Source organism: Etheostoma spectabile, chromosome 6 (genome assembly GCF_008692095.1).
Source record: "Etheostoma spectabile isolate EspeVRDwgs_2016 chromosome 6, UIUC_Espe_1.0, whole genome shotgun sequence".
Taxonomy (NCBI): domain Eukaryota; kingdom Metazoa; phylum Chordata; class Actinopteri; order Perciformes; family Percidae; genus Etheostoma; species Etheostoma spectabile.
In genome coordinates this window covers 19,125,906-19,139,051 of record NC_045738.1, presented here as the reverse complement: position 1 = coordinate 19,139,051, position 13,146 = coordinate 19,125,906, and the positions used below count along the sequence as shown (strand labels likewise).

Below are 13,146 nucleotides of genomic sequence, written 5' to 3'. Positions count from 1 at the left end.
GGGGGGGAGCATAGAAAACATTGAATAAAGCAAGAAAAACATATATTAAAGAAACTTTCAAAGAAACATTGAAAAAACAAAGTGTTTTCCGTTTTTCCGAGGACACAAGGGTTAAGGCACTTAGGTTGCGTATTACTATTTCTCTGCATTTATTAAGATTTATTTATTTATATTATTATTATAATAACTGGGCTGCAGCTAAATTTTACTATTCTTATTGGTTAATCCGCTGATACATTAAAAATGTCAGAAAATGAAGGCATGTGCTTATTATAATTTCTCAGAGCTCAAGGTGGTGCCTTCAGTGTCTTGTTTGTCTGATGAACTATCCAAAAGCCCCAAATAGTCACCGTAGTAACATGTATGAAAAAGAAAAGTGTCAAATCCTCACATTTGAGAAGCTGGAAACATTTGCTAGTATTGCGTAAAAAAGACACGACTGAAACAATTAACCGATTATCAAAAAACAAAAAAAAATCGAATTGTCTAATTGATTGATGTCATCACTATGTTTCAATAGTTTGGGTTTTAGTGGACAGTTTTAGTGTCACATGATATGATGGTCTTTAATTCCAAATTCATTTTCTCCCAAAAGAGATTAACCATGTGTTCAAAGATATATTTATTTATTTGTTGCCTTAAAATTGTTACGTTTAAATAACTGCATCTACAAACAATATCAGCTAGCAGCCGCTCCCGTCCAAAACAGTTTGGAACCCTTTTCTGCCTCAAAGCAGAACCAACTGAATATGTACCATATGTGCTTATGATTCGGGAGCTGTCAGCCGAGTCCATGTGAAATTATCTTTCAGCTACGTGTAACCGATCATGCAAGGCGATTGATTCCTAGAGGTATTAGGGCTGACAAGGTAAGGTAAAACTCTGCAAGATTTCTTTCCTTTTTATGGAGAACTGACAGCAGAGAGCAGAGAAGATGTTTTTTGCCCGGGCTGCAAGATGAGCTGGCCCTGCCTGGGTGTGTGACTAATATGTGTGAGGAAATATGAAAGGCTTAGATTGTGATGATGCGCTGTAGTCAGTTGTGTTAATACTCCCAGTATGTTAAACATTGCACCACAAGTGCCAGTCCAGATTTTCCGAGCCATCCTTTGCAATCTAACTGCAGTCTGACGCAGACTGCAAGACTTTTGCCATGATGTGCTCGGCCCAGACACATTTCTTAGATCTAAGACAAAAAACAACAACAATCAAGCCGTACAGGATCCTCTCTCTGGATTTCAAGCTGTTGTCTTCCCTCTCAGTGTGAGCTGTCCCAGATGCTTTGCCAGTTTTTAAACTTGTTTGATTTTCTCATAGCAAGTAACTGGAATTCACTTGTAGTCGAAGTACCATCGAGATAAGTCTGAGATGAAAGAAAAGCAGTTTGCAATGGAAACACAACAGGGAACCAAAGGCAATCAGGCAGGGTGGCAGCACGCACACACAACAGAGGCATAGTGATTGCACCTGGGACTAGTACAGACAAGATTGCAGTTTGGGATTACTTGCATTTTGGAGTAAAACGTGGGAAAAAGCTGCTAATTAAATGGGTTTGTATGTGATGGGAGAAATTACCAAACAGGAAAATCAGCATCTTGAGACTATTTGAAATCTTTGTATGTCAAGTAGAGGATTGTTCATTCAGAAATTACATCTAAATATGTAAAACACTATATTTATATTACAAGCCGGGTCTCGCTAAATCAGTAATTTCATTAGCCGATAATTTCTGAGTTAGCAACGGAACAATGTCAGCTAACATTTTTTGACACTATTAACGCTGTGATGGAACTAAACCTGACACTTCATAAGTCACCGTAATAACAACAAATGTGACCCAATTTTTTAAAATTCACTAATTTTAGTTGCTTACGTTTCAATTTGGGTTCTAATCTGCGCCATGAAATCACCAACTTCTTCCCTGGGGACTACCAACGTTAAACTTCAGAACCGTACTCCTGCTCTCCCTCTGACAGCCGAAGGCGGGAGTCTGGCATCGCCGCCTCCGATTGGCCAGCACTACTTTCTGTTGACCCTTTCATGGACTGGGTTACAGGTGCAGGTTTCAAGCCCTTTGAACCTGTGTCACTAACAAACAAGTTCACAAACTCTAACGTGAAGCACTAAAATTGTTTTTTTCTTTTAAATACTCCACCCTAAAAAGAGTCTAAAATTGCCAATGGAAATAAGTACAGTACAATCAAACAGTTGTGTTGTTTATTCACGTGTCAGCCACACAGCTTGTACTGCAGGAGAGAAGCAAATGCATTCGTATGCATCACATGTTTAATGCAACTGATGCACGGCTCTGCTCCAGCAACCGGATATTAACGGTGAAATTGTGCAAAAGTCTGCTCTTATTTTTCTCTGATCTTTGTCTTCTGAACCGTGAGCTGAGGGCTGAGAGACTGACACCGCAGCAGAAAGAACCAATCGGCTGTACCTCAGCTGTTCTAGCTGTCCAATCGGCAACTCCCCACCCAGGCTTTCATAACCACAATGTGTGAACAGTCTATTTTATATGTGTATTTTCATTCTGAGGGTGTCAAATATATTTTAAAATCCCTTTCATTGGTAAAAATCCCAACTTCATGTTCAGTGAAGTCACTCATATCGCTCAAGCACTCAAATTGCAGCAGTCAGATATTAGAATGCCACGATAAGGTGACAGTAAATCAAAAATCAAATGTTTGTTCAAAAGCTAATGATAACCTAAATCAGGCTGTCTTGAACTTTCAATCTCATACTGCATATAGGGTCAGGAATTCTCGTTAGCACCTATTAAACAGATTTCAAGTTGTCATGTGTCATCTGACTTTTGCATACAAATTATACTAGACAAATAAGAAGATGTGAGTAAAAGAAAACGACCAATCACCCGCCTTGATTGGATTTAATAATAGATGAAAATAGGTTCCAGACCACCAAAACTTAGCAATGTTGAGCAAAAACATCAGAGATAAGCAAGTTGTGGAAAAATGATGATTATTTCCACCATATTGTCCACACTCCTCATGCAATCACAGTGGAACACAATTCTCTAATTTTACACTTTAATGCCAATTTTAAACATTTCAATTAAGATGAATTAAGATGTATGGAATAAGGGGGAAAACAATATGTATTTAATCCTCAGTGGACTCAGTGTTCTCATCTTGTAACGTCGGACTAACTTACAAAAATAGTTGTTGTCATCATGGTTTCCAGTCTTTGTGCTAAAATATCTAACTATGTCTTCGCTAAAGCTTCATATTAACCATACAGACATGAGAGAGCTATATTAAATTTAGAGCTCTATCTGTGTGCACATACAAAGAGATTATTCATTTTAGCATCATTTAAGAAACAATGAACTCCTAAAAAAGATTGCCTCTTTTTTTAATTTATTTTTTTTGACATTTTAGGCCTTTAAAAGAAAAGGACAGCAAAGGGCCTCAGGTCAGAGTTGAACCCACAACCACTGCATCAAGCAGTCAGCCTCTAGACATGGGCACCTGCTCTACCAGGTGAGCTATCTAGGCGCCCAAGATTACCTGCTTTACTACAGGTGAGCTTTCAATGATAGCCACCATAATGTGTCCCTCTGACATACAGTATATAGAAAAGTAGAAATAAAATCTCATTACTCATTAAAATGTGGGTTGTCAGTGGATTCACTGAATCTGTCTTAGCACCTGCAGTCCTTGCTGGCCTCCAGCAGGTGGAACCGCTGCACAGCATTTGGATGCAGACAGGGGACGTTATGTAAACTGAGCTTTCCCCCCAAAGTGCTCTGCACTGTCACTCTCTGACCTCTTTGTGGACTGTCACGTCCTCCTGGAGCACTGAGGCCATTAGCATCTGTCAGGATTAGACAGCAAAGACTCTGAAGCTTGTCACATAAAAAAAAAAAAAAAAAAACATGCAAGGGAGTGTTTTCTGCTCTAGAGGCCATCCCAATTTAAACTCAACTTGTGGCTGCACACATCAACAGCAACTAATTCATCAATTGTATTTATTTATAGTGTCAAATCATAACAGGAGTTATCTCAGCACTCTTTACAAAAAGAGTAGGTCTACCCCACTCTATAATTGCAAAGACCCAACAATCCCCCCCCCCCCCAACCTAGAGCAAGCATTTGTCCATGCAGCAACGTCTGTGTCAATGTATTATCCTGCATACTGTTTATTATACAGAATATGCTGCCAAATTAGCATATTAACAATGGGGCTTATATAAATAAGTGTTATAATAAATATAACGATCACTGTAAACTCATCGTTGACTTCCACTGATATATCTCTGAGAATGCTCTTTTTTTTTTAAAGGGCTGTAGCTCATTTGTGATTATGAATCAATGTACTGGCATTGCTTATGAGGGCCACACCTTTCTCCTCATCTGCTTGCAAAATCTAGCCCATACCTGGAGGATTGCTATGGCAACAGGTTGCCAGTAGCGACTACATCCCTGCCTGTGAGTCTGCGGGGATGAGCGGCGCGTCAGGACGAGAGGAAAACAACAAGCGGAACAGCAGAGGGTTTGGTCTGCGCGGGCTCAGTCAGCACAAAAAGACGGAAAAATAACCACTGTCAGGCTTTTTTTTTTTCTGTCATAAAGTGAGGAGCCCCGCGGTCTGCGAGGACGGGTCGTTGTTGTTGCTTCGAGTCTGGAAACAGAAAGGTCGGATCTGCCAGGATGGAGAGCCACCGCTGACGGAGATTCCCGAGCGCCGCTGATAACAACAGGTTAGTGTTTACAGACTCGGGCACTTCCACCTGCAGCCGATGCTCTCACGACCACATCCCCCTTCACCTGGAACCCTTTCCCCCCTCAAACATGTATCTTTTATGGCTTGATTTTGCGCTGTGAAGGTGCGAAAGCTGTCTTCAGACGCACCGGGGAGGAACGAGATAGTGTTTGGATGCGTTTTGATGCATCCACGTGTGCAGCGGGGAGTCCGGCTGCGTGTGTGTGTGTGTGTGTGTGTGTGTGTGTGTGTGTATGGCTCATCATGCAACCTGCCGGCTGATTACAATGTAACGCTGACAACGTGCAACTGGTTTGGGGCCAGAGTTTCACAGAAAATATGCAGGTTTCATAGCATATTCATTTAAATGGCAGCTCTCCGTGTTTGCGTTGTATTGTGTCTACCTTTGAGCCCAATTGGATGCGATGCCCCTGGATGGATCAGGCAAAAGAAAATAGCCTAAATTATTCAAACTCTTATCAGCATCTCTCATTGCATTTATTTATTTATTACATTTATATTTCTGCATATAGTCTAACTTATACAGCCTACAGATATGTACCCTTTATAGAAAAGGATTTAAAGAAAGTTGAGTTAAACATTTAAATTAAAAGATGAATATTAGCCCATAATATTTTTTTAATGACAATTTAGAAAGGCTACATTTTTATTACAATTTTCCAATGTTTGCTGTTTCACTGGATTTGTCAGTAAAAGGCGTGCGTGTGTTGGTTTATTTGTCACATACACAGACAGCATGTGTAATGAAATGCAAAATGGCATTCTCCAAAGATGCTAAAAGATGTATGGAAAAACAAACAGTAAGAAAATCAACATTAAAAACAAATATGTAGCCTCTATAATGTTTGAATGTTGGCTACATCTCTGCATGTAGAAGTATATTGTAATTGTAATATAGTCTATTGTATTTTTGTGTTCCAGATGAGGGTTGTATTGTATGTATTTGTACATTACACAACTCATAGTGACCATTCAACAGTCCAATATTAACACAAAATATTTTACATTGTGAAATGATTGACATGCTGGAAAATAAAGTCCAATAATTCACCATAACCACTTCATGTCATCACCTCTACATCATTTTGAATTCTCCATTAGTCATAGTCATCTCTGACTCACACTCACACTCACACTCACACACACACACACACACACACACACACACACGTGCGCTACACACACGGTCTGCAGGTTAGATCAATTTTCCAACAAAATCTGCTTCATTTCTAAATTTGGCTCCATGTCACACTCACTTCCTTGTCAATTTCACTCTCTGTTTCTGGCATTGTTTCATCTCGTCACCACAGTAACCGTCACTGATGCTGTACAGTTTGATTATTAAAAATAACCCGGGTATTTATGTAATGCTGGTCACTTTCTAAAATCAGACATCTGTATTTCTGTCATCTGGAGGCTTTTTCTGGACTTCAGAAGTAATTATCTTTTTCCTGAAATGCAACTGCTCGTGATCAAAGTACGCAGATGGGCCGATGATACCACATCTAAACATCTGAGGTCTCTTTCTAAAATGGAAATATATCTCTTTCCAAGCTTGTCAAAGGAAAGCTTAAAAGTTCAGCGTTTCTCTATGTTAAGAAAAGCTCTAAACTCTGAGTACTTAGTCAAAGAGCTCCTGATCATGGAACTGTTGGGAGTCTTTGATGTGCATTACATAAGCTGCTAACCAATAGCAGATAGGTTTCTGGCCCAACAGCTCTGACACTAGTAGCCTCGCAGTGTCTTTAGAGGAAAGAAGACGAGATTATGATTTGACGGTAAACACTGATGTGAAAGCAGAGGACAAAGAAGAACAGCCCATTTTCTATCATTTCTCACGGCGACGGTAATGAATCCCTGCTGTGGAACATCTTATTTGAGTTTTAAGTGTAATGGATTACAGGCTGCTCAGCGAGGCAGGGTTGACAGCTGCGGCTTTTTTTTTCTGTCTTTCTCATCTTGCCTACAGAGATTTTTATTTTTTTTAAATTTTACTTAGGCAGAGAGAGAGAGAGAGAAAGACGGCTCTCTTGCCTGTCTTGTCACTTCAAGCAGCGTCATAACACCCAGCACCCCTCCCGAGTGATTGTCAGTCTCTCTGACGGCTCTTCACACTCACTGGAGCGTGACCGAGGCACACAACCCGAGAAAGATCAGAGTTAAGGTTATGCACACATTTCTTCAGAAGCGATTAATAATCTGGTGAGGATTTCAGTGATCTTAAAACGATTGGTGGAGCCAATTCAGCAAAGTCACTCTATTACGTTTTTCAGTTCAACTTTATTTATTGTATCAAATCACAACAAAGGTTATCTCGAGACACTTTACAGATAGAGTAGGTCTAGACCACACTCTGTAATTTACAAAGACTCAACAATTCCAGTAATTCCCCCAAGAGCAAGCATTTAGTGCGACAGTGGTGAGGAAAAACTCCCTTTTAGGGAGAAACCAGTGGAAATTATAGTCACAATAAAGATGATGAAACTATGACTAGAAATAGTTGTTAGGGCGTAGCAGGGCGTAGCAGGGTGTAGCACAGTGTAGCAGGGCGTAGCAGGGCGTAGCAGGGTGTAGCAGGGCATAGCACGGTGTAGCAGGGCGTAGCAGGGCGTAGCAGGGCATAGCAGGGCGTAGCACGGTGTATTGGGGCAAAGCAGGGCGTGTCGGGGCATAGCAGGGCGTCCAGCAAGACCATAGCGACAGCAGCAACAAAATTCAGCACATCAGGAAATCCAGGGACACACAACACAACACACCGGGTCTTTCTTTTTCTTAATTTTGGTCGAATTTCCTTTTTTGGTTATAAGATTTTACTTGACAACAAAACTCTTAAGATCTGGGGACGCAGCGCAGGGCTACAGTAGACTTTATGAGGACAAGCAACACAAGAAGTCAGCCAATCAGAGTTTGGAGGGAAAAACAATGTTAAAGTTACATTTCCTTAATTGTTCTTCTGTTGTAAATGTGCGCTCAGTTTCCAGAGCCACTCTCTGCTTCAGCTTCAACTTATTGTACTTACTACTATTATGTGCACGCCCATTTTGTCATTATAATAGGCAATTTTAAAGGGCATTTGGGTATGTTTACTTGAACTTCACATCTATTGTGTCGATTATTCAGATGTTCCTCTTCTGTTTTGATTCTTGTTTATTTAATCATTCAAATGAAACAAGAAAAAGAAAAACTGCTTTGGTTGGGCCATTATTAGTCAATATGCAACCATAGATGTTCATTTTGAGAAACCACAAGTCAAAACATTTGGGAAACTTGTTAATATACAGTAATTGCATCTTACTGCTTATGTTGCTTGCTCTGATAGAATTTACTGTTGTGATGTAACAGTGCCCGCAGAACTCAATTAAGTTTAAGTGAACAAATGGGATTCATGTCCTGACCTATAGAATTACTTTAAGCAGGAAAAACAAGCTTAGAGCAGTCCACCTTAGGTTTAAATTAAACAATGCTGTGTGTAGTGCTCCTGTACTGTACAATAAAAAAAAGACAAATTGTAAAATTGGTTTGCGGCAATCAATCTGAGAGTTTGCTCAGCAGGAGAGGAGACATGACGATGAACAGCGCTCGTGGCTGTTGTGTGATTGATGACTTCACCTCCAACTCTCTCTGTAGAACAGACGAGCCAGCGGTCTTCTCCAAATTAAATGTATTGGGCATCTTTTTGCCAGGACAAATGATCCACACGGCAGGCTGCAAGCTGTTCTACCTGTTCAAAGTCATTCATGAGAAAATTGCGTCCAATGCTGTGGGAGCAATTACTGTCCCTCCTCGATCTCTGTTGTGCTGAGCCTCAACTACATGAACCTAGTTTAACGCATTATAAATCTGCATCGCATGAGCTGAGAATTGAACTCAAGTTGGTGGGTTTAAAGGTGATTTATTTCTTCCTTTTGCCCATTATGAGAAGCAAATTTGCACACATCGCTATTTCAGACCTGTGTAACCTGCCAGGGGCCCCAAGGCAAAATGAGATGCTGGGCCCCTGTTAAACCCCCATTTCCCCGACCTTTTGGGCATTGTTACTTAAGTTTTTGTAAATTATTGTCAACAAATCCCATTGAAAACTAAAAGCAACGTTAGTCCCTCACTCAAAACTTTCCGACTTCCTGACCCTGTTTGTGGCTCTCAGCTCTAGGCCCATTAGTTCCTACTGAAGATGTATATTTTTTTCTAAACCGGTTCACAAACCTACAATTTTTATTTTACCAAAAGGCTCATTAATTTCCTCAAACAGATGGGCACTGTAGTTTCTAGCAAAAAAACAGGAATAAATAGTCCATTTGTTTGGGACTATTTTCAGCAGTGGATTAATCTAAATTGGGTGCGCTAGGCAATATTTACAGCAGCAGGGCTGTGTGTGTCTGTGTGTGTGTGTGTGTGTGTGTGTGTGTGTGTGTGGGTGTGTGTGGGTGGGATTGACTGCAGGAACTTGTCGCAACAGTGTGGCTCACTGATGCTTTTTTAATAGTTTTTGGACAACAATGGATCTCTCTGTGGCGCAGAGGGAGAAGATATATCTGGCTTTGATGCACACAACACTGTGAAGAAGAGAAATTCATTCGCTTTTGGTATTTTAATGGGATTGGTTGACAATAAGACAAATACGGACTATCACAAGCTTTATCCTTTGAACACACATTGATTTAATATAGGAATCTGCACCATTCAAGCGCAAACTGTGTTTACGGTGCACTGCTACAAGACAGACTTATTTGTGTAGCACTTTTCATCCATATACAATGTAGAACAAAGCACTTCACAGGAATCCACACAAAGCTATCAGTGGTCTTGTAATGAATAAAACACTCAAGAATAACATCATTCACTAAAAATAAAAACAGCAGCAGAGGAGTTTAGAGTAAGGTAACAACTATGAGGAAGGATTAGAAATGGATACAAACTCCAACTTGGTATATACCAACATATATAAAAAGTAAAATGGGATAAAATGCATAGATAAATAGGCAGATACCCAAATTCAAAGTTCAAAACTGTATGGTGACATTGAATATTAATTGCTGATGCGGACTGGTTGAATAGTAATTTAGTGCCTTGGAGACAGATTTGGAGACTTCAGAATAACAAGCTGTGGTTTAATGAAGCCAGTGACATATCTACCTCCAGAGAAGTGTTGCTTCCAATAAATGTTGTATAACTAAAACTCCAATGTGCCAATTCACACTCCCTGAGCTGCAGAAATTGAAGGCCAAAAGAGTCCCCTGAGCCATCTCTACTCACAGAGCAGGCGTTTCGCCTGAAATTCCAAAAATAAACTCTGAGAGCCACTTTGTTCTGAAGTCACATTTTATTTCATTCCTCTCTTCTCTTTAAAGTCTTCAGATTTGAGACTTTTTTTCTGTTTCTACAATTACATTAAAGAGACATTTTGTTAACTTGAGTCCAGCTCTGTGTCATGGCGGCGTGGGCAGTGTGTGCAGATGAACATTGTGTGGCTTCTCTCTGTGATCGCTGCGCATGGAGCTACCAGGAGCAGCGCAGAGGAGATTTGTTGAGATGACGTAGGATGACAGAAAACACGTCACCAAGGTCCTCTGAGATCCGCTAGAGGATTTGAAACATATCGATCTCGGCAGACCTCCGCTTCTCCAAGCTTTGTGCACTGGTGTCAACACACTGCCCACATGAAGTTGGCACAGAGCTGGATTAAAATCGTCAAAGCATCCCTTTAAATTGATATATTTGTTTGCAGTTTTATCTGTCGTACCACAGAGGACACGATCTCCTGTGTAATGGATGTCCTGTTTGGATTCTCTCACAGGTCTTATCCACTGAGCCCATCTTCCCCTTCAAAATCTTTGAGCAACCAACAAAGAGCTGGAGCCGAGACGGTCAAGCATGGATGTGCCCAGGATGGCTGAAGGCCTCTTCAGCAGCACGCTGTCCTCGTCAGGCGGCGGCCATCATGTGTCTTCCTACCTGACGCTGGAGCAAAAGGCCGCCTTCGTCTTTGTGCTGCTGCTCTTCATCTTCCTGGCCCTGCTCATCGTGCGCTGCTTCCGCATCCTGCTGGACCCCTACCGCAGCATGCCCTCGTCCAACTGGACAGACCACACCGAGAAGGACACGTTCGATTACCGCATCGTCTGAGGAGCCCTGAGCGTGCATTACCTTTACACAAATTAGAAGAAAAAAAAAAGAAGAAAAGACCGATTTGATGTTTAAAGAGCACTTTGGCCCGAAGAACAGATGACTGCCAGTTCACCAGGAAAACAACAGCTTTTACAGAAACCTTCTGAAAGTTTGACAGAAAAGAATTTCGATGGCTGATTGTCGTCGAAATGAGCGCTAACCAGAGTTCAACAGCTTCTCCCTGCCAAATCTGAAAATTCTCAACTGTCACAAGAAAACCAGAACTATGCTGCAAAGATTATTGATCAAACCTTCAGTCCAAATGATGCACCAAAACCAGTTAGGGTTACCCATGACTTTCATTCCCTTCCATCAGTTCCCTTGTGGACTACCTCGTTCCTCCTCCTCCATCTCGTGTGTGGAAGACTTAGTGTTTTCTCACATCTCACACAGGGTCGAACATCTTTCGAGGTCCAAACAGTTTGATGATAACAGTGTTTACATCTAATCATGTTTACGTCCTTAGAACCTTTATTGATAATGTAGACAATCAGTGTTTCAAATAGTCAGTGAAAAAACAAGTTACCAGTTGAGGTCTTTTGATTTTAGCTTATTTTGTCTTATTTTGTGGACAGACACGAGAGGTCCAAAAGCCCGCTATGATTCAAGCGAAGATGAATTTTATGCCTTATGTCTTTGTCAGATATATTGGTGGTTGTTACCTTTTAGACTGTTGGGTAAAACTGGTATCAAGGTCTTAAAGCAGGTTAAATAATCACAAAGAAGGAAACTGTCGTGGAAAAAGTTCTCCCTTTAATGTTTTGGAAAGGTTTTGACAGATGGGTGCGAGCTGCGAGTAACTACAAGTATTCTGTGTGTGTGTGTGATACAAACCAATTTGTCCTTTAAGTCCTGAAGGGCCCTTCAGTGTCCACGTCTTTTATGGTGTCGACAGCCAAAAGAGGTAGTGAAGAAAACGTTTACTGTGCTGTACCGTGTGCCTAATTTGAGAAAAAAGGTTGATGTTTTAGGAAGAAGAAAGAACGTGGGTTCAAATGTCTCTTTAAATGTAGGGTTTTTTTTTTTTGTGTAGCGCCCATTTAAAATAAAAAACTTTAACAGCATTTTACTGCCTGCAGTTGGTATATTGACAGTTGGTGTGCCAGATCTGCAGAGTGTTGATGATGAAGATGACGAAGCATTTTCACATCAAACCCTTTACAAACTGATGTGGCTCTTTTGTCGGGCAATTTTTCAACTGTGCGCCTTATAGTGTAGACTGTTTACAGTATCGTAGGTAGCGGAGACGCTGGAAATCAGCCAACACTGATGCGACTGTGTCTTTGCACTTCACAGAGATGTCATCCACCCTGCTAAAAAAAAATGTTAAGGAAAAAAAAAAAAAAAAAAAAAAAAAACATTCCCCGTTCTTGTTCCTGCCGGGACAGGAAATGAACTCTGACCCTTTCGGCGACGTGTGATGTGCTCGTGATCTGCTGTGGCCTTTTCCTACCTATCGCAGATGTTGTGCTGAGGTGATGTGTCCCCCACCCCCCTGCGCATGTAGTGTAGTATCCGTGCATGATAAATGGTGAAGCGCTTTGATCCTGATGTTGTAGCTGTGGGTCAGTTGCTCAAGCAGCTATTTCTTGTCTGTACTGGGGCCTTTTGTTTCAATCTGTTTTTCGCCTGGAGCCACTGTTCTTTTTCTAATAAAAATGATCAGAGTGCACAACTGCCTTTGAACGTGTGTGTTTTTTTTCTTCTTTAATTTCTTAAGGTTCATTCACCAGGCGGTAAAAGTGGCAGGTGTTAAAGACAAACAAAGAATGGATGAGAAAAAAATTCTTCCAAGCCACATTGCCCTTTTCAAGGCGGCCATATGTGCCGGAGGCCCAATACATTCTTTTCCCATTTTATCAGCAACTGGCAGCAGTAGCCAGCAGGTGTCTCGATTGGTTTCTGTGAACCCAGTCACTTTGTCTGGCTACACACACACACACACACACACACACACACACACGCACACCCACGTCTCCAGGCTCCAGGCCCAGTTTGCTCTTTGAGTTGAGACCCTCCAGAACGCCATGCAGAATAACAATCTTCTCTCTGACAGCGACGCTGAATATGTCTATGTGCAATCATCGGCTGCACACCTCCCAGAAAAAACCTGCATCATTTCTCACATTGATCCACGACGTGAATAGATTGACTCATGAATTTTGTTTGCGAGTGCATGTGTGCATTTGCTCTGTGTTACTTAACAATTCTGCTGAAATCACACATCCACAG

General features: G+C 41.1%; 1 protein-coding gene across 1 annotated transcript; it reads left to right on the top strand.

Moving 5' to 3' along the window:
- Positions 1–4,326: 4,326 nt before the first annotated feature.
- On the top strand, positions 4,327–12,584 carry LOC116690559 (cortexin-3). The gene is made up of 2 exons (XM_032517630.1): positions 4,327–4,726; positions 10,544–12,584. Exon 2 carries the CDS (start codon positions 10,621–10,623, stop codon positions 10,870–10,872), a length of 252 nt encoding a protein of 83 aa, XP_032373521.1. The 5' UTR covers positions 4,327–4,726; positions 10,544–10,620; the 3' UTR covers positions 10,873–12,584.
- The last annotated feature ends 562 nt before the right edge of the window (positions 12,585–13,146 follow it).

Bases quoted from the DNA above. Each gene is read 5' to 3' on its own strand.
- LOC116690559 (XM_032517630.1), top strand. From the start codon at position 10,621: ATGGATGTGCCCAGGATGGCTGAAGGCCTCTTCAGCAGCACGCTGTCC.